The 25,621-nt window shown below is 39.5% G+C and overlaps 1 protein-coding gene across 6 annotated transcripts in view; it reads left to right on the top strand.

The window, feature by feature from the left end:
* The window catches only part of LOC146497420 (receptor-type tyrosine-protein phosphatase mu), a 162,039-nt gene that overhangs the window by 82,921 nt on the left and 53,497 nt on the right, over positions 1–25,621 (top strand). For 4 of the 6 annotated variants that reach the window (XM_085140119.1, XM_085140117.1, XM_085140118.1 and 1 more), the window contains exons 9-16: positions 1,692–1,801; positions 7,671–7,872; positions 8,824–8,926; positions 18,737–19,010; positions 21,894–21,930; positions 22,678–22,752; positions 24,188–24,323; positions 25,566–25,595. In XM_085140119.1, the coding sequence (XP_084996245.1) occupies positions 1,692–1,801; positions 7,671–7,872; positions 8,824–8,926; positions 18,737–19,010; positions 21,894–21,930; positions 22,678–22,752; positions 24,188–24,323; positions 25,566–25,595 (967 nt within the window). The remainder of the gene's footprint in view (positions 1–1,691; positions 1,802–7,670; positions 7,873–8,823; positions 8,927–18,736; positions 19,011–21,893; positions 21,931–22,677; positions 22,753–24,187; positions 24,324–25,565; positions 25,596–25,621) is intronic. The other 2 variants (XM_085140122.1, XM_085140121.1) reach the window with 1 other exon arrangement.

Raw genomic sequence — 25,621 nt, 5'->3', positions numbered from 1 at the left:
TGTCAGTGGTGTAAAGTGGCGCATGGGTCAATTGGCAAAAAAACAATTAAGATAGTAACTCAAAAGAACTAAAGCGATGGAGCAAGGCCTCAGAAGGTGGGGTTTAAATAGCCCTGCAGAACACTGGCCAGTTTTTCTGTCATCAAATCACATCACAGAGAGAACACAAAGCACACAGGAAACCTCACACTGGGGTCACCTTGGGTTGTAACAGTGTGTATAAATGTAAATAGCTTAAAAGTCTTATTTTCTTAAGAAACAGGCTCTAGGATTAGTAGGTTGTGTATGTGGAGATGTTGTGTCGCCACCTGTTCAGACATGTACTAACTATATTAGATGTCTTTGTCACCAAAGACTTGCATTTAATTTCTTCTTTCAATAATCTGATCTTTACTTCTCAAAATGATGGATCTGACTGAATTTACTACTGGATTCTACTGTAGTAAATTCAGTCAGTGTATATGTATGTATATGGCACGCTAACACACTTTCTCTTAACATTTAATAAAAGGAAATGTGTCTCCAACAGCTGAACAACTTGCTTTTGTTATTACAGTTTTGATGTTTCGATCTTTAGGATGTGTAGGTTCTCATCCGATTCACAGCCACAAACAAAGTCTGGGATATTCCAAATATTTTTCAGGAGAGCACAGAAGTCAGACAGTAAGCCTCTGTGTCGGATAGTTGTTTCACCTCCTTCAAAGATGAAAGATCTTCTGTGTTGCCTCAGCAGACACAGGAAATGAACTCTACAGAAGTCTCAAGGAACCCCGGCCGCCAGATAACAGGCTCAGATGACGAAAAGAGTCATGTCTGGCTCAGATATCTCTGGTTGGAAACTTGAAAGTGGCAACTGTTTCTCAGTGTCTGACTGATATGTGTTTCTGTATGTGTATCTGTGTGCTTAGGGTCCCATGGGAGAAAGTGTACAGGCAGGGTGTAGCTCTAGTTGTGTTCTTCAAGATAAATCTTTAAACCAAAAAAAAAAAAGTACATCTCCACATCAGTCTCTTTCGCTTAAAGAATGAAAGCAATTCACATGAGGGGTTAAAGGACTAGATCTCTTTGGCAGTATCTCAGTACAAGTAAACATTGCAGAAAGATTAAGATTCCTGCTGTTCCTGTGGGTTTACAACTTCATCGTTTCTATCCATTTTTATCTGTATGAAAGTGTTCAGGTTTGCTGTAAAACATGTATAACAGTGTCTTGAGTAACACTGACTTCAAATAATCTTGCAAATTCCAATTTAAAAAATTGCATTGGATGTTGGCTTTCTCACATTTTAAGCGTGCATCCTTGAAAAGCCTTTTTTGGTATGCACATTAGTTTAAGGTGCTTTGCTTAGTAAATTATAGTGGAAAGGGCTACAGCTGCTTTCATCAACTTTTATTGGCAATAATTTAACTTAAGAAAGGTGAAAAGTGTCAAAGATGTGGCAAGAAAATCCTTGTGAGAAAACTTTTTAGAAACTTGTTTCAGTCCTTGAAGATTTCAACTCAGCTACAGTTTTTGGAAAGCAGTCAATCAATTTCAGTATTTTAAAAAAAGAAATTAAAAAACAGGTCGGTTAAAAGCTAATCCATAGAATAAGGTAAAAAAAAAAACAATTAAAAGAATAATTGAAACACGAAACTAAAGTAAACTACTGCTTAATTTGGTAGTTATTAACACATGTACGCATTTCCCACAGTGCCTGGGGCGGTTCCTCTGGAGTCCATTCAGGGCAGTGCCTACGAGGAGAAGATCATCCTGAAGTGGAGAGAACCGGCGCAGACTTACGGGATCATCACTCAGTATGAGGTACTAACACAGTCGCTAGCAACGTGCTTAAGAAACTATCCACGCTTTCGAACAGTAAACAGACTAACTCCTTCGATTCAGCTCATGGTGTTTTGCCTTTTGCCTTGAACACATTTAATTATTATTATTATTAGACCACACCTAATGTAAGGTTCATGCCAAGGACTCCTTAAATGAACAATAATGCTATTTACCTGAATCATTTTTGAAATTGATTTAGGCAAATTATTTAATGTAAATAGGTTTTTGGCATTAAAAACCTAACTGTTCTCCATGAATTTTCAAATTTACTGTTTCACACAAAAGTGGAAAAAACAGTAAAGCACATTATTAATTTTTGATTAAGATGCCAAATTGTTGTTTTCAGTTGCATTTCAATTGTTTACTTGCTTACCTGAACAGACAATTTTGTTTCAGTGGTAGAACATTACGCTCGATTAATTTCTGAAGTCCAGTGTGCCGGCTCAAACACGGCTGTAAAAACACGGAGTCAGTTAGTAATGGTGTCATTTTTAGTTTTAGAATTCATAATATTTATTCTCTTGTTTTTATGACAGGTGGTCTAATAAATTTGTTAAGCACTGTACAGTTTAATGTTTTCAAATCATGCGAATTGGCTCCAGCACTACTGATAAAATGGGGAAGAAAATAATGTGTTCATTGGATTAACATAATTATAAAGTGAGCAAACTAGGCTGACAGCAAAATTCAGCAGGTTGTTTATTGGTTTAGTTATAATATTAGTGTTCACTGATGTTCTCTTTGTTAAGCTTTCGCCCCGAGGATGGATTTTTATAACTTTGATTATCCCTTGTCCTTTGCATGAGCAAAAGACATTAGTTTAAAATTTTTGTTGTCCAATTGGCTGCCTAGTTTTACGAATTAGCGCTAATGATGATTCGTGGCAGCCTCGAGTATAGAGTGCTTTGTGTTTTGCACCAGTCGGGTACTGGTAAATGTCAAATATCAGTAAGTCAGCTTTGTTATTGTGAGCATCTTAGTCTGATGATGTTAGCACTGATGTGCTTTGGTTCAGCCTCACAAAGCTGCTATTTACGCATTAAACTATTAATCTTTTTATGCTCTTAATTAATACAGAATATTTGCGCCATAATCATCACAATTGGCTCTTTCAGTACCTACTTAATGTGAACTTATGCCTCGGTAATCTACTTGATGTTTCAGGTCTGTGTTTTGAGGTCATTAAAGTGCAATCATCTTGACTATGCACTGCAGTAAAACAGGTTATAATTAGATCAACCACATTAGCTCTTAGTTATTGCCTACTTGTGGAGCAGGTTAAACCCAAAGCACTATGGAAGATTTACTTTGTTCAGAGTTTTCAGAATAATCTTGCTTTAAACAGGCTTTTTTTAAATGTAGCACAGTCCAAATGCGGTCAACTGTACATCTAAACTGCAAGCTGCTATCATCTGCTGTTCTTTAACACATGAATGACCTCTAAAGAATTTTAGATTCATGAACAACCCACATGCATCACAAATCAGCTCTGAGTTGTTGTTGACATTAGACTCCACCGAGCTCCTGTATGCGCTGTCCAGGAGCTTCATAGTCTTGACTAATACAGTCTCCAGACACACTCACACTATATGTACGCATTGATCTTAACCAGCTTAAGGTGGAAGTAATCATCCAGCCTTTCCCACAGATTGATCTTTCTCTGTTGATTTTCCTTCCTGTCCTCGCTTGCACACACTTGGTATTTTGACTAGGTTATCGAGCATCGACAGAAACGTTCCTCACTCACGGAAAGCCGATTGAATAATCCAAATAGAGTTGCTGCATATGTTGCTCCATTTATTGCCATACAATAAGACGACTGAAATGTAAAATACATTTCCCCTCAACGGCACAAGGACATCTGAATCAAAGCGGAGAGATCTAAAGTGAGAAGCATAACAAGACCTTGTTTATTCAAGTGTGTTTAGTGGAGTGTTATGTCTCGCACATGGCTGCGTGGCACTAAGAGATGTCAGCTGAGAGCAGGAAAACAATGTCCATAGAAATGGTGGGTTTCCAGTACACTTAATTGCCTTTAGAGCATCATGTTTTAGTTGTTCATCTTTTTAAAAATTTCATAATACAGGTAAAAGCATTTAGAGCCAATAGTACGGCTGCAACGCCACTTTGTCAGGTTCTCATTTATATTGAGGCGAATGCATTTCAGTTTATGAACCCGCTCCATCAATTACATGCTGCAGCTATTATTTCTGTCTTTAAAGCCTTAACAGCATTGTAATGTGCCTAGTAAAAGGAAAGCAATAAGTCACTGACATCCTGCCATTTCCGGGTTTTAATATATATTAAAGCATTATAGATTTTCTAACCTCACCTTGAATCACTTTTATCAGCTTTTATTTTAGAAGAAAATGGAATTTAACGTAATTCTCAACATATATCACCAAATCTTGGGGCTTTTAACTTGGTATTGGTCGTGAAATATTGTAGAGAGCAGCCACATGATGTAGTTTGAGCAAAGTACTTGGTGACAGTGGGGAGGAAAACCTCCCATTTAATAGTTAGAAAGCTGCAGTAGAGCCAGGCTCAGGGAGCATGACCAACTAAATGTCAGATAGTCATGTTCCTCTCTCCTCTTATTCAACTTGTTAAAATAAGAGGAGAGATGAAGGGGGAAAAACGTTAAGCACTGAAAAACAGACTTTATGCACTGTTCAGGTTGGGGAGTAACCACAGATTAGAAACACGGTGCTGATGAGGCAGAAATGTGTGCAGAACGGAGAAATGGAGGAAGCAGAAAGGAAGAGGTACAAACTGTGGGGAAGAGAGAAGACACAAAGTTAATGACATGCAATAGTGGCAATATAAATGCAAGGAGAGCGACAGAGAGGAAAGGTGCTCGGTGTAAAGGGAAGTCCCACTGCAACTTAGGCCTATACCAGCATAACCAAGTGATGGTTCAGGGTCACTTGGGCTGGTCCTGACTATGAGCTTATCAAATTCATCGGTGTCGAAAGAAGAAGAAAAAAATTAAGCCCCAATTTAAAAACGAGGGAGTGTCTGCCTCCTAAACCTCAACTGAGAGGAGCTCCATAAATAAAGACTCTGCCTCCCATTTTACTATAGGAAACACTAGAAACCACAAATGCATCTGTACACTAAGACCAGTACTTTATTGGTATTTGTGGCATTTAAAAGCTTTTTTTTTTTTTAAGGATTCAGTATTTTAAAACTCACATGGAGAAATAGAGAAAGGAAATCCAGTAAACAAAATGGCACGGGTCCACAAAATTGCAAAAGGAGAAACCAGCAAACGATGATGAAGAGAAACACAGGACACATGAGATCGCCTGAAAATCCCACAGGCTAACCATACATTTGAGGGCTTTACTACAAAGCAGCATTCAGATCTTAGCCGGGCAGCTTTTCTAGGTCGATTTTAACCTGGATTTCACATTTTTTCAGAGGTGATTTTAATTCACTGAGGTACATCGCCATAGTAACAAACTCTAGACCTACGTTCAAGATTAGAGAACAGGATGTTAAAAAGAACAGTCTACAAAGAATATAGATACGTATAAATGAATTGATGTTTTGTTGGCTGATAAGAGAACAATTTCTATTGATCTGTAAGGTTCTTTGTCAAATGTGTCACTCTGCTGTCCGCAGACCTGTCCATGTTTATGACTGGCCCTATGCAACCAATGTGACCACTAACATGGGAACACACTCATAGCTACATTTGAAAACCCGGCGTTGACCTGACTGAGTTGATGTATGTGACCACTGATGTTAGGCTAAGTGAAGCCAGATAAGAAGAATGATGGATATGTTGAGCTTGCTTCATAGTACAGGGCCCTCGGTGAAGAAGGATCATAACGTGCAGATGAAAATTAGATAAGAAGGTAGGAAGAGGGCAAAAAGCTACATGAGATAATCTTCAAAATCAGTCAGAAATTTTGGAATTAGAGATAATGACACAATAATGACACAAGTGGTGGTAGCAAAACAAGAAATGGAAGGAAAAAGAAACGAAAAAAGAAGGATCATAACAAAGACTATGATAGCACTGTTCTGTTAAGATGTAAAGAGGCTTGATCGTTTAGGGCCCCATAAGTGAGGAGTAGGATTTAAATGTATTACATTCTCTGGCCTTCCCAAAGATCCAATGTAGGGTTTAATATTCACATCACTTCATTTAAAATGGGATGACAGACGAGTAAAACCTAGCAAGCCGCCGACTCGCTCCAGGTGTCTCCCCTCATCCCACATCCCTGTCTGGTTTTAGAAAAGTAACCCTGAATCTATTCTGCCTGTGTTCTCCAGAAGTTGCTTCTTATAAGTCAAGACCTTGCTTTGATTTGACATTATCAAAGAACTCAAAGTGAAATATATCTAACAAGGCTTGATATCAAAGAGACTTCAGCCCCATTCCTTTTTTGACCAGTGCTCTGTGAATGCTATTTTATTGACAGCTTTTCTGACAGACATGAGCCAACATTTACTGAAAGATATACGGCAGATTTTCTTTTAATTTAAATTCAGCGGCCATTCGTGGCAACACGAACTATTACAAAAATACACTGCATTGTACTAAAGTGTTTTTATAATACATATCTGACTTATTGTCAATTAAAACTCAACTGATTTTTAGGTGTTTTTCACAAATAAAATTAAACGAATAGAATTTATGTTCCATTGTTATTTTTGCTTTTTTTCAGAGGTGCTATAGGCATGTCTGTTTATGTCTTCATACAGTCATTTACCTCTGTCAGACACATCTAAACCAGTGTGGTCTGAAAACTGGGATATATATGGTCAAATGGACCAGTTAATCTTCTTGGATAAGTTCTATTATTTGTTTTCCGTGAGTTATGTTATGGTTTTAAAAGCCTGCCCATACGCCCAGTGTTGACAAGTCATTCCAAATTCCTCTCCTGTAAAGTTATGATATAGGATTTGGCATCACAAGCTCATTTTGGAGACAAAGACTAAATGAGAAAGCCTAGAAGCATTTCAAAACTTGATGGACACAAATTATGCAGCACTCCAAACTCCCTTTGTGTTCCTTAATTGGAATTATAATGGAGGTTTTCCTTTACGAGCAGAGGCATTTTCTTAAAGTGGAACTTTACAGTTATTCAAAATGGATATTAGCAAAAACACTCACCTTAATGCTTCCCTCCAGAGCTCCCTGCTTTCATTAATGGAGAAGGAATACATTAAGTATATTTTCTCTCTCCTTGAAACCACAAGCTTGCATCAGCTTTGCCTTAAAAATATGTACCTATGCTTTTACAGACAATACTAACCCATATAATGAGACAGCGTGTCTCCACAGACCTTTTGTACTTCCCTAATTTTGGAAATAAGCATAAAACCTTGTTGACAAGTCAGAAGCTCATGCACAAAGCAAGACCTTTCAAAAATTTGCTTGAAGCGCTGGCTTTAGAATTAAATCCAAATTCCACAGAGCTTTTTTGCATTACATGTGCAAATCATTTCGTCTGTTTCACTGGTGGAAGGCAGCATCAATTTGTATTTGGTGAAATGATTGCATTAGTTACTGTACAGGTATTCCTAAATAGGGGGGTAACTCAGGGTCATGCAAGTGAGGAAACGCAGCGTGAGACTTTTAAAAAATGCTTCTTGGCATTTTAGACTTGCAGAAGGGAAAAAGACTGGCAAAAGTATAATAACAAACACCGCGACTGGGATGCAAAACCTCAAAACGGTAAGGACGTGTACATGATTTAGCTTGGTGAGTCGCTTAAATGCCTAAAACACAAAATGCGTTTGTGGTATGAATACCAATCTTATTCTTGATAAACAGTGCTGAATGCCGAGTACCAGAGGTCACGGTGAGAATGTAAATTTTCTTCCTTCCTAGATTTCCTACAAAGCGGTGAGCTCCTTTGACCCTGAACTGGATCTCTCCAACCAGAGTGGGAAGGTTGTGAAGCTGGGTAACGAGACCACCCACATGTTCACAGGCCTTTACCCGGGTTCTACGTATTCCTTCACCCTGCGCGCTAGCACAGCCAAGGGCTATGGGCCCCCTGTCATCACCCAGTTCACCACCAAGATTTCAGGTCAGTAGGGTCAACAGCAAGACCTGTTACAGTGTGGACGATGCCAAACGAGCAGTGTACTGCTTATTGCTTCTAGAAGTCTTATGTCAAAATGTGTGAAAGCAAAATGTTATTTCCTTTCACTCAAACAAACTTGGATTGTGTACTTTGCATGTTAGACTCGTATATTTTGTAGTTTTTTTTTTTTTTGTTCTAATTTTTGAAAACTGATGCTTTTTTTTAATGTTTCATTTTGCAAATTGCCCAATTTAATAATTTATTTTCAAAAGCAAGCACAATGCTAACAATTGCAAAAGCAGCATCTGATATAATGTACGTGTATATAAGCCAAGCTGATATAAAAAACAGTCCCTACAGACGTTAATGGTTGACTGTTTAAAATTACCGTTGTATGGTATTGAAATAAAATGTTGCAAACATATTAAAACAGTTAAAAATGTAGCACAACCTCATATACAGTATAATTGCTGTTATGCATGAGGTACCACGTGTATGAGGTTGTGTCATTCAGTGTGTCACAGGGTCAACTTCGCGCTCGTTGGTTTATTGCCAGGCTCGTGAAAGAAATGGATGCCTTTAGTCAGGAGATTGATGGGAAACTGAGGTGCTAATCTACTTCTAAATCAGGACTATAAATTTTATTGTGTGGGTGCATAAGGTGAATGTGTTCACAATCTCTGGGGATGGATTATAGGACTTTATATTGTATATTCGTTGGTAAAAAATTGAACATTATACAAAATGGTTTTACATTGTGGTTTCAAAATTATAACTTGTATGACTACATTATCTTGCATTTTAAAGCCATGTAAAGCTAAATTTGTTACAGTTATACATTTATGTTGAATTTGTAGCAGGATTTATGCCTGATGAATGCATCTCCTATTATAATATTACATTGCATATTATATTATAAACTAAAACAAAACTTCTGCTTGGTTTCCTCTTTAGCTCCATCCATGCCAGCATATGACCAGGAGACCTCTCTGAACCAGACAGACAGCACAGTCACTGTGCTGCTTAAACCCGCACAGAGCAGAGGTGCCCCAGTCAGGTAGGCTCTCACAATAACACTAATGAGCACACAGTCAAAAAAAAAAAAGACAATATGGGATATTAAAATATCATCAACAGCAAATAGCTATCAAAGAGCCTGTATTTATCAATGCCTCGTCATGAAGGAAAGTTGCCAGGGAAATTCAGTACCTTACTTCATGTATCTGAGTTTGTTTGTTTGTGGATTTTGATCCTGTGAAAAAGAAGCACAGCCTTTGAAGATCAGAACAAAGCTGGGTGAGCCGAGCCTAGCTTCAGGATCTCTTCCCTTTGCACTTGTTTTATGTACCAGACTGCCCACCCGGAGTCATCACAGGCTTCTGGGGAAATGTAGGATTTTTGCCTGCTTGATGCAGCATTTATTAGTCATTGTTAAAGAAACGGTACAGTTGTTTTGTTCAAATGCCAAAAAGTCATGATTAGGGTTTATGCAGGCCGCTGCAGGGTTCTGGCAGGAGTTCATCTCGCTTGTTCTTCTGTTATTTTCCAATTGTATTTGTTTGGTTGTATTAGTGTACCTCAGCTCTGGAAGCTGGGACAATCAATTAGCCTGGCTAAGTGCAAAATTAAAAAATAATCTCCCCACTGGCAGGAACAAGATATTAAATGTTAATTATTGAGCTTTGGATTCCAGGCAGGTGGATGGAGCTTTGCCTTAAACAGATGGGTGCAGTATTGGTCTTTCCATCTATCTGCTGAGCTCCTTCTTTAAATAGTTAGTACTGGCCAACTGTGTTGGGGGTGCACAGAATAATAAAACATCTGACTAGCAATGCCCAGGTAAGTTGCTTTGCCAGGCAGTACATCAAACACAACTGAACAGTGGGAAGCCAGAACAGGTTCTGTAAGAACAGGGGTAGGTTTGGGGTTGCTCACTGGATGCATGCACTGTCATGCACCCTTTTAGAAGTATGTGGTGAATTAACATTCCAAGTTTTCCAAAGGAAGAACCTATTTTTTATTTTTTTTTTTTATTTTTTAGCACTGATTTATATTCTTGGCCAGTAACATATTGTGATTCCAGCCACCAGGACCGAGAGGAGTGAGTGGGAATGAACACTCAGGCTTGCTGTAAAACTCAATTTTACACTATCAACTCATCGGATTCCTTTAAAGATTACAGCCAGGAGATCTTTAGTCAGGCTTGTCAGCTCATGTTTTGCCGTATGTGCAGCTGCCCAGATTAATGCCCCAGCGCCAAACAGAGGGGCCTGAGCAAGAATGACAGAGTGATCGCTTTTTAATTTTCTCCCAGGTACACTTCAGAAGGCCTTATGCAGGCTGCCATTCTTTCAGCTGAGTAATTACAAACCCCTAATTATAATTAACAGTGTGTTGTGAATTGGAGCTTCCATTCATTAGCATGCTGGACTCCTCTTTTGTTTCCCGTTGGAAGGCATGTGCACCTCAGGAAAAGATGAAATGGATTGGGCTTTGGAGATAGCGACTTTAGTTTGAGACCCATTCTGTTCTGAGCTGAGCCACAACTGTGCAGTAATGCTTTAAAACTCGCACATTCAGTGCTTGTTAATTATTAAATACAGAGAAAATGGCGTGTTTTGATAGAGACGCTTAGTTTTAAGGATTATATATGTTTAATGAGTCTCAAGACAATCCATTAAAAAAATTCATCAGTAGAGTTCAGTACATGGCACAAATACACCTCAAAACTAATTGAGGAATCCTTTGATCACAGCAAAGCCTCTTCATGTCTAAACTTTAGAGGTTTTCAGGTACACGCTTCTATTCCCGCTTTCTCACTTCTCTTTAATCTCACAGGACGTAAAGGCCAGTGCACTGCCTGTTCTGCCTTCATGTGTGCGTCCAGTGCCTCGATAAATAAGAAATGCAAAAGAAAAGAGGTGGTGTAGGTTAGCAAACGGGGGAGATTATGATGCCGGTCCAAGACAAGATACTGGCAGGCTTTTGAAGGTGTTTTCCACCCCCAGCTCAAGTGACACACGATGCCTTTGAAAATTTAAGGTGACTTTAAAGTAGCTTCCATTCAGAGGAGTTGAGTTAGGCGGTCTTTTGGGATCTCCTGTCTGGACAGTAATGATAAATGTACTCATATGAATCTCCCAGACTGAAAAAATAACAACGTCTCTAATCTCTTTTGGGTTAGAAGGGTGAGACGGCTAAGATGCGATTTAAAGTTAAGGTTCGTCGAAAGCTGCAAATATGTCCAAGCACCTGGAGAAACTGGAAGAATGGCCTGCAGTCATAAACTTTTGAACTTGGCTGATCCAGTCAGCCTGAGAGATTCTGTCAATCAAGGAGTTAAATTTCACCCTATAGTTACTTATTTTTGCCTTACTGCTCATGTTGCAGGAGTAGCCATCTTTTCTAGAGTAGTGGGTGGCTCATTTTGAAATTGAACACTTTATGAAATCAGTTTTAAAGCCCCTGTGAAATAAGGATTTGACAAGGGAGAACACTGATCCACAGCACTACAGAGCAAAGCAGCATGGGGCTTGATTTGATAACGCAATCTTCCATGCTGATTGAGTTTAGGAGGTAATAGAGCTCCCGACATTTGAGTTTCTAACAGCAGATGTTTTGCTGTAATACAGGAAGGGGGAGCGCTCTGGAAGATCACACGATAGGTTAAAAAGGAAGACATAACAGACGACAAATGTCCATTTCACTTCAGCATCCTGCAGTCATGCTGACGTCAAATCATATTTCAGATGGATCTGGGCAGACGTTGTCACTGCTGAGGGAGGCAGTCGATTTTTCATTTGTGTAATTGCTAATCGGTATAACATTTCCAACTTGGAATTTGCTTCTAATCTCTGGGGATGACACGCGTAGCCGGGAACAATTTTTACCAGAGGGGACACTGTTTCTTTAAGAGGATTAGCGAACTGTCTATCAGTCATGTCGCGTTAAACTAATGTTTGCAATAGCCCCTCGTCAGGGCCAGAATACGCCTCCTCACGCCGTAACATCAAAATAGATGTGTACATGTTGATGCAGACATAAGTGATTTGAGATGCTTTCCTTATCATTCATGCCACTAAATCAGTCCTCCTCTCTTTCTGCCATAACCTTTGCCTTGAGCAAGCTTAAATGCATATGCATAAACAGAAAAATGTATAATATATACAAATTTCAGTTCCATATTAAAGTAGGCCGGGTTCCCATATAGTTTCTACCCTGTAGCATCAGATTTTCTTTACTTCACCACGGCCTGAAATCAGTTAAAGGATTTTCTACAGTACTAAAATAAGCACTAACTTTCTTTGATCACAGCAGAGCGAACGCTAATAGCTGTGCCTAAACATGACACAACTCAGCGCTTTTTACAATTTAATGGCAAATGTAATCTATGGCACTTTCTAATTTGTTTGCTTTATAGCTTTATGGACACCAGGGAAATATAAAGAGTAAGAAGACAGGGGTACAGAGGAAGGATGCTGGGTCAGGAGAAGTGTGTTACTTACAACCACTCTTAAATCAGACGTATAGTGTAGAGCCAGCCGATTAGCATTAGAGTGAGAGAGACAGTGATTGAAATGCTCCCCATACCCCATTCCCTCAACTACTCAAACTGCCCAGAGTTCTCCCTTTATCAGCCCACATGAAAAATAAATCAGAGTTTCAGGTCACAATCCAGTCGATTTCGCCATAATTGGTTGGCGTCACATGGCGACAGAGCTGAAATCTATCGGACAGCAAGGCTGGAGGAGGCCTAATTGGTGTCAGTTCAGGTTGCAGTGCTACACCAAGAATACAGGTCTGCCCTGCCGGCCATTCTGACAGACCACTTTTAACGGCTTATACCATTCATCTGGTACAGCTTTTCACTTCATCCTTCCTTCTCTCTGTCTTTCCATCTTCTGTTGGAGAGTAAATTTCAATGGCTTTGGCATTAAGCATCATTACGCTTGTGTTGAATACATTTGAGATGTCAGTCAATCCATCTGTTCCATTCTAAACCTTGAGGCAAAGATCATCTGATTAGGTTTTGGTATCCAAAGGTCATGACACTGTGAAATTACAGCATTTTTATGCTTTCAATGACTGGGGTTGTTGGTGTGTACACAGAACACGCCAATTCTTAACTTTTTAAAGTACATGGACTCAAAGAATTGGTTAGATTTTCATAGTAAATGTTTAAAGTTTGTTTATGACTTTGCAAAACAATTGTTATTCTCAAGAATTTAAGAATTTTTACTTTCTATAAAATTTCACACAAATGTCCTGAAACTTGAACTAAACTATTGTGCAAAAGTCTTGAACTGCACCTAATTTCTTTATATTTTGCTTCCACAGAGCAGGACTTCCTTATAGTTTTTTCCTAATTCCTTTTTTTTTTTTTTTTTTTTTTTTTTTAAATGGTTTTGTCCAATCCTTCTCCATGATTTCTAAAGGTCTTTTAAAGTTTTTCATTGAACATTGGCTGGTGTTTCACTCATTTTTAGTCCAGCCCTCATACCTGATCATTTTTGGATGAATACTTTTTGGGGGGGTTAAAACCATCTAGCAAGTACTAAAAAGGATCCTAACTCAACGAATGAATGACAGTTGTCTACATTTAACAGACAACTTGGAAAAGAAACTATATAAAATGTTATATTTAGGTACTTTATCACAGAGAGCCTGATGGGGGAAAACGTGTAGCTTGTTGCAATTGATTTAATGGAATCTACAAAAACTGCAAATCATAACTTAGATTAACAGACTTAAAATGTCATTTTTTGCACTAACAAGGTGATTGCCAAAGAGCTATCAGCTGGCAATTTTTTTTAATCCCAGCATGGTGTGCACTGTGTCCTTAAAACGTTTGAGGAAACTGGACAGTAGAAGACAAAACAAGTGACACCCCTAAAAATTAATTTTCAGAAAAATAAAATTCAAATCCTTAAAAGACCTGACACAGGACCTGAGACATGGCTCTGACCTTCAGTTGATTCATCTACTGTTCACCGTTCGTCAGAAAGGGCCTCAGTAGCAGGGTGGCTGTCAAGAAGCCATTCTCATGGAACGGAAATGAGGACAAAATGTTTGAGGTATACCAGATTGCACAATAACTGGACTGACAATAAGTAGCAACATGTCTTACGGAGTAATGAATCCAAAATTGACATTTTTGGGTTAAATTATTATCAATATGCATGGGAGAGGTCAGGGGGATGAGGTACAACACAGAGTGTCTACAGTCATCTGTAAAACATGGCAGAGATGCATTTCAGCCAATGGTTTGGGGGATCTTGTCAAAACTGATGGAATTATGAAAGCAGAAAAATACCATCAAATTTTCATCTACCGTGCAATACCATCTGGAAATCCACTGATTAGCAAAGCCTTGATATTTCAGCTGGCAATGATCCCAAACACAATTTCAATGCAGTAAAAGCATACCTTGATAGAAAAACACACAGAGCATGGATCTCAACAGTATTGAAGCAGTGTGGGATCATCTTGACAGAGAACGCAACAAAAGGCAGCCAACATCCAAAGAAACATTTCAAACTGTCCTTCAAGAAGCCTGAAGGACTGCTTGAAGAAATGACAGGAAAGCTTGCCTTTGAAAATCCAGGCCGTGTAGAAGAATAAAGATGGTCATACCAAAAATTGACTTTCAAGTTTGTTAGGATTAGACAAACTTTTGTCCTTTGCCTATACTGTAATTCCATTTACGCTTGCACCTGTACCAATAAGTCATTGCACCCATTTCTCATTTGTCTGGAAAAAAGTGGAGAAAAGAAGGCTGGCCCTAAATTTTGCACAGTACTGTAAGTTAATATGATAAAATTGCAGTACTGAAACATTGACTACTTGTAGCTTTGATACTCTTTCCTGTCACTTTGGGATTTTAGTTGATCAAGTACAAAGAGAAGCGAACGTATCCTTTTAATATGTTAATTAAGCATTTAAAATGAGCATATATTAATATTATACCCCCCATTTTTTTAAAGTACTTGGAGTACTTGGGCATTTTGCTTTAAGTACTTATACTTTTGTAAATGATTTGAAGGCCCCTTCTATCATCAACGTGAATGCAAGTTTCTTGCAATTCCCCCGAATGGTATCATATCAAAAGAGACATGAGCTACAAAGGATTTTTGTTCTTGCTACCAGAACCATTGTTGTTCATCTGTTGTTGTTTTTTCGGTGCTCATTCATGTCATCCTAAATCAAGGAAATGACTAAATCACTCTGGTCTGTCAAAATGATTCATAATGTAAATTGTGAACTCAGCATGAGGTCACAAGGTGTCAGCTGCTCAAGGGCATATTAACATGCTTGCACTAATTACAGAAAAAAGGTTTTTAGAACAACGTGTATTCTTGCCAGCATTAAACTCACGAGTCAGTTTTGCATTTAAACCGTTGCAGTGAAAATGGTATAGTAAGTGTTCTACTTTAAATATTTTATAGCAGGAGAGCAGTTTAGCACTGACACTCTTTTAAGTAAAACCAGTAAAGGGGGTTTTATTGTCTCCATCAGTTACAGAGAAGAACAAAACTGTTTTATTAAATTGCAAATGTATTGTGCGCTAGATTTCGGTTTCTTGGTGCTGTAAATATTCTGTGGAGAAGAAGCAGTGAATTAGATTTCCACATTACAAGAGTTTTTACCCTTGGAACCTCATAGCCTTTGGCACTTGGTATTTTGCCTGAGGAAAGGAAACCGGTTCTATTCATACTGTGCCTGTCATTAAGTCGTAGCACAGCTGCATCATCATATCATAAGGAGCCACCCAGAGAGAGCCAGCGTTAGTTTTTTGTTTCACTGTCTGCAGATTGACTTGGAATATAAAGTACTAATATGAGCAAGCTGAGAATCAGTGTACATGCTACAGCAAATATTTACTGTGAGTAAAATGTGTTTTATTTCTCCAAAGGAAATATGCAGACGTGCAGTCCTTCATGGGTTATATCTTTAAAAACAGATAGTTATCCATCTTACTTGATGAGTAATGTGACTGACAGTAGAGATAATTAGTGATTAAATTAATTATATTTAAAACTGCATCGTCCTATTATAGTTCAAATCAAATCGACAGTGTTCTGGCTGAGGCTTCCATGAAGTCTAATCATTTATTGCTCTGCTGTTCTGCAACTACTTAAGTGGCTCCCGTGTACCGTCTCCACCTGCCCTTTGACCTCTGATCTCAATAGGGGACAGTAATTAAAGCCTGATTTCTCCTGCAGACTCTCAGCAGGATTAAATATTTCATCACCTCCCAACCCAGTGCTAAATAGGAGAGCTCCAAGGAATTGGGACACACCCACTAAGAGCAGAGGGGGATTTTCTAATGACACAGCAAGCATCTTATGATAAACTATAGGGTTAAAGAGCACATGCTGTACACACAAAGGGGATACTTAATCATCCAGTACCAACCGCAGGGAACAATTGATCATCTCCAGGGCTGTTTGTACTGCAACTGCACAGCTTAAGAGTACAACCACAACAGTGCAGCTATTTTTCTTTAAAAGATATTTCTTTCCACTTGTTGTAATAATCTAGGCTAAGGAACATGTTCAGGGTCACCAAAGCTTTACATCTCGGTAGGCACTAATATTTCTTATGGCACAATGCAACTGAATAGATAAATTGAATTCACTGTTAGATGGTTATGAAGGCTCTAGGATGATTGTATTTTTCATATAGCCTTTTCAGTTAGAAACTCTTTAAAAAAAAAAACAAGCAGATTAGTCATTTCTTTATCATTTTCTTATCTCAAATTCTAATCAATTAATATTTCATCAAGTATTGTAAGTTTATGCTTGGTTAGAAAGCTGTATCCAAAGACTGCAGTGCCTTGCATAACACCAACTGCTAATTAGATAGTAACACATACATTAAAACATAGCCCTATTATTTCAGATGCATTAAAAGTGTTCTGAAACGCACTGACACTACGCAAATGCTTATGAAGTCCTGTTCAGCGACTCAAATAAAGCTGCATATCAAGTTCACTCTATCTACAGTGTTGCTACTTTCAGCAGTTGAAACCACCACTGAAACCACTGATCAGTGGTTTTATACAGTGGGATTCCTAGACTTCCAGTATAGAGGGGGGAAATGAATGCCTTTCAAGCACTGCGAATGTTGACTTCCGAATAGTCTAATTAAATTGTAAATGAAGTCAGATGGCAGACAAAGCAGGTAAAATGAAGAAGGCAAGGAAGATTTGTGCTACCAGATATAAACGCATCAAATGGATATAGTTTATATGTCTTCAGGTATAAAATGGGCTCTTAGTTCTCGCACCAACATACTGTGTGTATACTCTGTCCTCGTTTACAGTGATTTCTAGATTCTCTGTGTGAATTGTTAAGTGTATACATCCATTGTTTTCTGCATTGCAGTCTTCAGTCATAGCTTTCATTACCAGCCTTCAGTGGAATAACGCATGTGTTAAATTGCCTGTATGATGGTCCTTGCAGGAAAGCATGTACAGTAAGGAAAAAAAACCCCACAAACTCTAGAAAACAGTGTGGGACTCGTGGTCCTGTTTAAACAATAGGCAAACGATTTATTTATGTATTTATAAACATGATGCAGTTGCGAATAAAAGCTCCGCAAAACTAGAGCTCCGCCATATTTCATTCATTTTTGAAATCCTTCATTCATAGAGCACAAAAACTTTGCTCCATCGTCTGTGATAATGCGTTGTTGGTTCTTTAGCTCTTTTGCAAATGGATCACTTGTTCCCAATCATGGCTGGTTATTCTGCGTGGCAGCTGTAAACAGACTCTTTGTCACTCAGCGACTCAATGGATTTAACAGGAGGTCCACTTCAGATGTGCGATGCATACTAACATGAACGTCTATAAGACAGTCAGTCTCCCCCTCGGGCTAAGTGGCCGGCTCGGAGACAATGTCATCCCTGTCAGAGTCACAGAGGGCTGCAGTTTTGATCTAGCTAAACACAAGACTTGGATGGAGAGGAAATGGAAAGAGCCGTTAACCTTTTCATTTGCTGAATAATGAAAAGGCAAATAAATGTCCCGTGCCACCGCTCATTTCTATTGGCCGGTATTTTTCAGTCTTTTATGTTGACTTCACTTTTAAGAATGGATTTATATAAATAGAGTTCTTATTTAGTCGAGAAAAACAAGTTATTTATTGCTGTAGCCTTTACACAGCGGGCAGACAATCAATTAGTTGTAAATATGCTTTAATGCATTTGTAATTTATTAAATAACATTAATGGTATTGTTACACCGTGTATAGCTGATTGCCCACATGTAAATGCATGTTGTGCTCACTAGTTTTACACTACATCACTAATTAATAATAATTGTCATGATAATCATAGTCATAATCATATTTATAGTAATATATCTGTATGTATGTATTCATAAATGGCATATTAAGGAGGACTAATGTTATATGAACTAAGTCCTCGCTAATACTGTAACTTACGGATACCTTAATGCTTAATAGTGTGACATTATAAAGTGTTATCAATGCATTTAAGTAAAAGGGAATGTATACATATCTGACAGACATTGCAAAACCAATGTATATTAGTTTTAATCCAACAGAAGTTCTATTTAAATGACTTGTTATATAATTAAAGTTAGAGAGGATAAGAACTTAGTTTGCATTACTTAAATCTCTTATTTCTTGTCTAAATGAGTAATGAGTAATTTCTGGAGACTTGGTTCGCTCTGAGATTTGGAGCTTTGCAGCATGCATGTTTGTGGCTTTCATAAAGAGACAATTTTTACACTTTATAAAGCAAACTGGCAAAGCAGAAAACTGTCTGTATTGCCAGTTGAATTCTACAAGAGCCTGCTTGGCCCAGTGGAGTATGTTAATTTTGTTTGTCCTGCATTTTCAGTGCGTACCAGGTGGTGGTGGAGGAGGAACGTCCACGCAGAGCACGAGGGACGGCAGAAATTTTGCGCTGCTACCCAGTTCCCATTCACTTCCAGAACGCCACGCTTCTTAATTCACAGTACTACTTCACTGCTCAGTTCCCCGCTGCTGGCATCCATTCGCCCCAGCCCTTTACTGTGGGGGACAACAAGACCTACAACGGGTACTGGAATGCCCCTCTGCTGCCACAGAAGAGCTACAGTATATATTACCAGGCGGTCAGCACAGCCAATGGGGTGGGTGGTTGTCATTTCTTATTATTTTATACAGCATTTTCTGCACTATAGCTACACCCTGGCTCTAAATTGAACTTGACTGGCAGTTAAACGTAATCAAGTCCTGTAATGACGACAGTAACGTGCCTGTGTTTGTGTATTTTCATCTTACCAACAGCAACTAGATTTTTACATCGTGGTATTACTACTTTAAGGTTGGGATGAGAATTAATCAAATATTAGTTTTCAATAGTGTATACAGTAGTTACCTAAAAATTACTGTTTTTGTTAATCTAAAATTAGTCAATCATACACTTTTTGAAAAAAGTGTCACAAGAGTTTCTCAGCCATACACACCTGAAGAAACATGAAGGTCCGTTAGCACAATTTTTGTGCTGATGTTAATATTTGGACCCTTGCAGTTGCTGAGTCTATGGAGCACTGGCAACTTTTACTTACTATCCTCCTCAGTGCTCTGTAATCCCTCTGTAATTTTACACGGTCTCCCTCTTTGTAGGGTTGTTAAGTTGTTGAGGTTCTTTCTTTAACACTTTTACTTTAAAATTTAAAGCTGGTTGTAAAATATCTTGGAGGGAAAAATATAATAAATGGACTTGCTGCAAAAGGGTCTGAATTAAATTTGAAATGACCCATTTCTTCACAAATGTATGTAAAGACAGACTGCGTGGCTAGATACTTGATTTTATACCACTGTGTCAATGGGACTGAAAGCACCTGAATTCAGAGATTAAAGCTCAATATTGGCCTGTATTGTGTATCTACAGGAGGATCTATGGGCTATGATGTTGCCATATTTCCACAGTAGTTCAGAACAAGCAAACCAAACACTGGCTTAGAATGGGATTTTTGCATTTCTCTCATTTTTAGCTACCACCATAGCTTTTCCTGAATGCTTTGAAGTAAAGGTGGAAGGTGAAGTGAGAGGTATTCAGATGGATTTGCAAGTTGAAGCTATGCTGCTTGAGTACTGAATACTTTTACTACCTCCTACGACCAAAGAATAACTGAAATGAAATAAAAATTCGAACTTGTGAAATTCTTTTCCCCATTGAAGCCTTTATGCAACGCAGTGCCCTGCCTTGTCTCAGTGCACGCACAATACGCTTAAAGGATGCACAAACACAACTAAACACTAAATACAATACAGTGATCATTGCCTAGGTGATTCAAAGGAATTAAGGTACTAAGCATAGTAACTGCTCACGTTGGCAAGCACATGCATGGCAACCTTGCCATTTCACACAGCTTCTGATAGGTGCTGCAGTACTCTTGTGAGTTTACTAACGACACTTTGTGCAGTCTTAATGGTCCGCAGCGGGGTCAGGCTTGGAATGCAGAGCTCTGTGTCGTGACATGCTGCTCTCTCCCTCCATTTCTGTGGCCCTCTTCTCCTGCCTTTTGCTATGGAGCTCTATGCCAAATACCAGACAACCCTTTGATCAACAGCATTTAAGAGCGGCAGTTGTCCCAGTGGCCGTTAAGTGTGAGAGGCAGGGAACAACAATGGGGGCTACCAATCGTACAGGTCGCAGCCTCTGTCATCAAGTGGCATTTGGCAGGGCTCTCCCTCGATGGAGCCGCAGCAGACAGCTCAATGGCAACTTCAAGAGCCTTGCCGATTGTGGTCCTGAATGAGAATCACCATAAACAGTCTCCTTGAGAAACACCAGCGTGTCTTTAAGGAGGCAATACAAATAGCATGTGAGTCTGGGCTGAATCCAGTTAGAAAGTTTGCTCTTGAGAGTAAAGCACTGGCAGTTTGAAACCTTCCAGGGTGAATCAGTGAGTCGGATGTATTGTCTGACAGCGCTCTTCTTTGAACAAACAAAATGAAAGCGTCTGTGTTGATACAGCATAGAGCTCTGTCTCCGTAATGGCGACATCTCTGACATCATTTTTACATTCAATGTTTTGATTCACAGTGGGCAAATGCACTCTCTTTTATTAAGCCTTCACTGTCAATAGATGGTCCTAGAAGCCTTTATTAATGTCTGATGATTTTGGTATGATTTGTTTGGGCCTTTTAAACAAAATTAGCACTTAGAGAAGGTGTGCGCCATCCATACCTAGAATTTTTTCAGCCTTCTGTTCAAATAAAAATCAAATGTGACTTGCAATGTTGCCTTTAATGAAATAACCATCTGACGGCTTAAAAGCCACAGTAATGGGAATGCACATGCACAAGGGATCACATGAACATTGATGGGGTTTATTTTCCCTCCCTTCTTTCTTTCTTCTCCTTATTATGCCTCTCATGGCCTCTCTCCCATGTGGGTTCATTGCTCATTGGACAGTTTGGCCGGGACAACACAGGGACACAGCACTCATGTCTTTTGTGCTGTATTACTCATTGCCTCCCTGTTCGTCTCATGTCCCTTTTCTTGTAAACCAGAATATTGTTCACAACAAATTTCACTGCCAACAGCGAGAGCAGTGTTTTCAATTTCTTTTTCTTTTTTTTAATGTTGTTGAAGGCTGTTGTCAGAGCTGGAACTTCATTACATATTCAGAAAGTCTCCCTGACGTGTCATTTTTGGAGCTCTGCATGCTGGGTTGGTGTCGCTTGTCACAGGGCTCTGGTTTCTCCACAGTGGCTGACCACCTTGAGCCGCAAGCTGCCGACAGATCGCTGTTGGCTGACAAATCAGCAGCTCAGCACCACTAATCTGTGCTGTGGGCCCTCTCGCTTAGCTGCGTTTTGTGTCACAGTCATTGAGCTCAACAGATGATAGGGGACAGCATGGAACTGGCCTTGCTGTTTTGTTGTAACTATGGGTTCTTACATAGGTGTTGTTGCTGCTGTAAGTCTGTCTTTGTGTGTGCATCTCATAATAACCTATTTCCCCATCTCTTTTCCTCCTTTTTATTCATCTCTTGGTACAGGAAACCAAAATCGACTGTGTGCGAGTTGCCACTAAAGGTAGGACTAGATTGGTTTGTGTGAATAGAGATGTTTACGACATGCACTTCCTAACGCCTCTTGCATTTGAATTCTGGGAACTAACAGAATTAACATGTTTTTTTTTTCTTTCTAAATGACAACAAAAGTGTGAGATGAGACAAAATTGTGTGATAAATGTAGTCAATTTATCGATTGAAGCGTGTTTTCCGTGACTTGGAAGGCAGCCTGTGTGCCCACGGAGGTCTGTAGGTACTTAGCTCTCAACGTCCTGCTCCACACATTAGGGGTGATGAAGTCTAAGCACCATTGATCTGGGAGCAGGATTGATAAGGCCAGAGGGAGCCGTAGTCACACTCGGCTGTGGGCCGTGGGAGGTCCTGTCACACACCCTGACAGTCTCTTATATTGTGTAGTTTGCATGCAGCCCTGCTATAGATTTCTTGGTGGAGTTCCAGATGTCTCCATCTACATGGCTCAATAGGCAAAAGCCAAAGAGTTCATGGGCTGTGGAATTTTATCACCTGTAGAAATATGCTTTAGTGCCCTACATTAGACTCATAAAGATATTACAGATATTAACCTTTGTGAAATTATTGCTTCTGCAGACTTGGTGGAACAAACTAAAAAAAATCCCTGCTGTTACTGCTATTTAGTGTCTTTCTTGGAGGTGTTGCATGATGATGGGACTTGTGTTCAGTGTGGCCTGTTTCTCTTTCTTTGTCTCTTTTTACTGCATGCCCTCCTGGATCCACTGACTATACACAGCCGCCATACTTGTGACTCAGCTCACAACCCCGTACATCCGCATCGTCCCAGCGCCCGGTGACAACCAACTAACAGGTCCGTTATTCTCTCCACAGCTTGGTAGTAGCACTCTGGATTTGAATTCATGGGTGGGGGCACTCATGATTCCCTCAACAGGAGGGGGGGGCAACAAGTGGAATGTTGCATGTGTGCATTTTTTTGTTTATCGTCTTACAATTTGCATAAAGTCATTATGATTAAATCAAAGACTTGACGACGTTGCCTTCTACCTTCATCTCCTCAGAATTACTGGACATTAAAGACCCGTTTGAGGTGCGATTGTCATTTGATGTGTCAATGTTGGGAGATTTTTGACAGGAGTTAATCCCCTTTCATGAATATTTCTCATTATTTCTGGGAGATTAAGGGGAGAGTCAGTGCTGGTTGTTGCAGCTGTGACAACTGCAAACACACAAAAGGAAGCTCAAGTGAAACTATTCAAATTCTGCTCAGTTTTTTACTTGTTGGTGCACAAATCGCCCAAGTTCACTGACAGCACAGAGTTGCGGTAGGGTGACGCACAGCCCCCGCGGCTCTATCGAGGATTTGTCACTGACGGCGAGATTAGCCTCTAACGGTATATTGGGACAAAATCAGCTCCATCAATCCAGACATGATGATGTCACCCGTCTTGAAATCCTCCACAGCCCGGGCCTTAAAATTGTATATTTTTAAATAAAGGCGCTTGATGGCTGTTGATAACGACACACCAGAGGAAGAACAATATGTCACAGCCGGCCCGGGATGGATGTTTAACTTTTTGATAGGAAGAGAAAATGGCAATTCTGGAGAGAGAAGGAAGCTCACTCTAAGATATTTGACATAACAATTTGTCATTCTAAATTTACCTCTGGTGACAAGGAATAATGGTGTTGTTGAGGTGGACAGTTGTGATTCTGGCAGCATTGCCTTCTGAGTGCTTCTTATCACTTCTCAAGGAACAGATGCTGTTAAAAACAAGCTGTTTTCTCCCACATCTCCCTCTCTCTTTGTGCCTCTCGTTGTTGGCCATCTCCTTTCAGGCTAATATTTAATGTTTTTGTTATTTCAGTCATTTTTATCTTCTTGGGCATTATCTTTCCCGCCCTGCGTCTTACATTTTTCTACAGCCCAGCAACCATTTGCCTCAAATGTGATTAACCAAGGGTAAAGATGGTATGCACTTATCTCTCTCAGTGCAGCTTGATCCACAGAGCGCTGATGTCCACTAAGGGCAGAGCTAGAGGTGGTCTTCAGGACAATAGGGAGTCACTTGCTGTTAGGATTAGCATTAGTCTTTGTTTGTACTCATATTTCTGGTCCTTGGAATATTGGTGCACTGATTCCACACTGTCAAATCAGTGAGAAGATATACTGAATATATAGATTAGTACTTGGGTATTGGCTTAATGTGACACAACATAAAATGGTCACGAGATGTGCTCGAATCTGTGCTCCATTTGTTTGACTCTTATCCATCACTGTTTTTCAGGAGCAGCCACTCATAAGCCTGATGCAGTGGAGCCCGAGAAGCAAACTGACCACACCGTAAAGATCGCAGGGGTCATCGCCGGTATCCTCCTCTTTGTCATCATCTTCTTAGGAGTGGTGCTGCTCATGAAGAAAAGGTAAGCTTTTTTTTTCCCCGTCCCCCTCCCCCCTTTTAGTTTTTAAATGACTATTTCAGATTTGTGGAAGTGGCTGAACTTGCTTGCAGAGCACCAACAAATAAGTAGTTTCAGTTTTATCAGTTTGTATATTTTTCCCTCAAACAGTAGCATTGTCAGTGTCGTAGTAAATAATTAATTTGATTATGTTGATACGCCCCATTAAGGCTGTTTACAGCCATGAGATACAGTGTGCCATGAAAAATTAATCCGTTTCCACGGCACCCTCAAACAAATGTGCAGCGCCTCAGTGACACTGGGATGGGAAAGAAATATGTTTTTGAGTCCCGTGGTACGGAGAGAGGCGTGAAAGAGATAAGAAAGAAAATATGATGAAAGGCTCAAAAGCAAAGAGGATGGCCGTATAACTGAAGGCTAAGTTTACATTAGCCCCGGACCCAATACTGGAGAGAGGTCTTCTGTACATATCCCAGCAATCATGGGAGCTAAAGCTCAGCAAATATCAACCCCCTTTTGTCCACGGCGAGGCTTAAAATAATACAGTGCCAGTTTCTGCAGGGATTTCTTCATTCCCAAGTAAAACTTATTGTGCGTTGCATATAATTTGTCCTTTTGATATGAAATTGCATGTCTCGAATTCAAGTCTAAAGGTCAGCACATTAGATCAAGTAGATGTAGCTGAGTGGGAAGACATAGTTATGCACTGATATAATCACTGTTTCATGTTTATTTTTGACAGTAATATAAGATTCTTCATACAGCAGGGCCTTTCTGTGTAGCACAGCAATCAGTGGGTGGGTGTGAAAATCGGCGCACAGTAATGGAATTGTTTTCAATTAGCCTTAATCAAACCGGAGATGGAGATGACTTCATTGGTTGAATTTTGTGTAATTTACCGTTATCAACAGGGAATCAGAGTTGTGTTTAGACATTCAAACGTCTCATTAAGTTTCAACCTTGGAGGTCAGATATGGTAATTTTTTTATAGGTGTATCAAATTATGTGTTCATAAAAGGGGGTTTTGGTACTGTACTGAGACCCCTTGCCAAAGCATGACATGACTCCAAGCGATCACCTTTGCCCTCACGATCACTAGTTTACCTCCACGTATGCCACCATATCTGATTTTGTTCATTTCTTCTCTTTTTTCAAACATTAATATATTTTTACTTTTTCTTTCCTTTTCATTCCATCCCCTCCCCTCCTCCACTGCTTAAATCCTACCACCACCCCACTCGGCAGAAGAACCTATCACTCCTACACTTACTACCTGTAAGTAACCACTTTGTGTAATGTTA

The sequence above is a fragment of the Neolamprologus multifasciatus genome, chromosome 18, assembly GCF_963576455.1.
Source record: "Neolamprologus multifasciatus chromosome 18, fNeoMul1.2, whole genome shotgun sequence".
Taxonomy (NCBI): domain Eukaryota; kingdom Metazoa; phylum Chordata; class Actinopteri; order Cichliformes; family Cichlidae; genus Neolamprologus; species Neolamprologus multifasciatus.
This window is presented reverse-complemented; position numbering and strand designations above follow the sequence as displayed.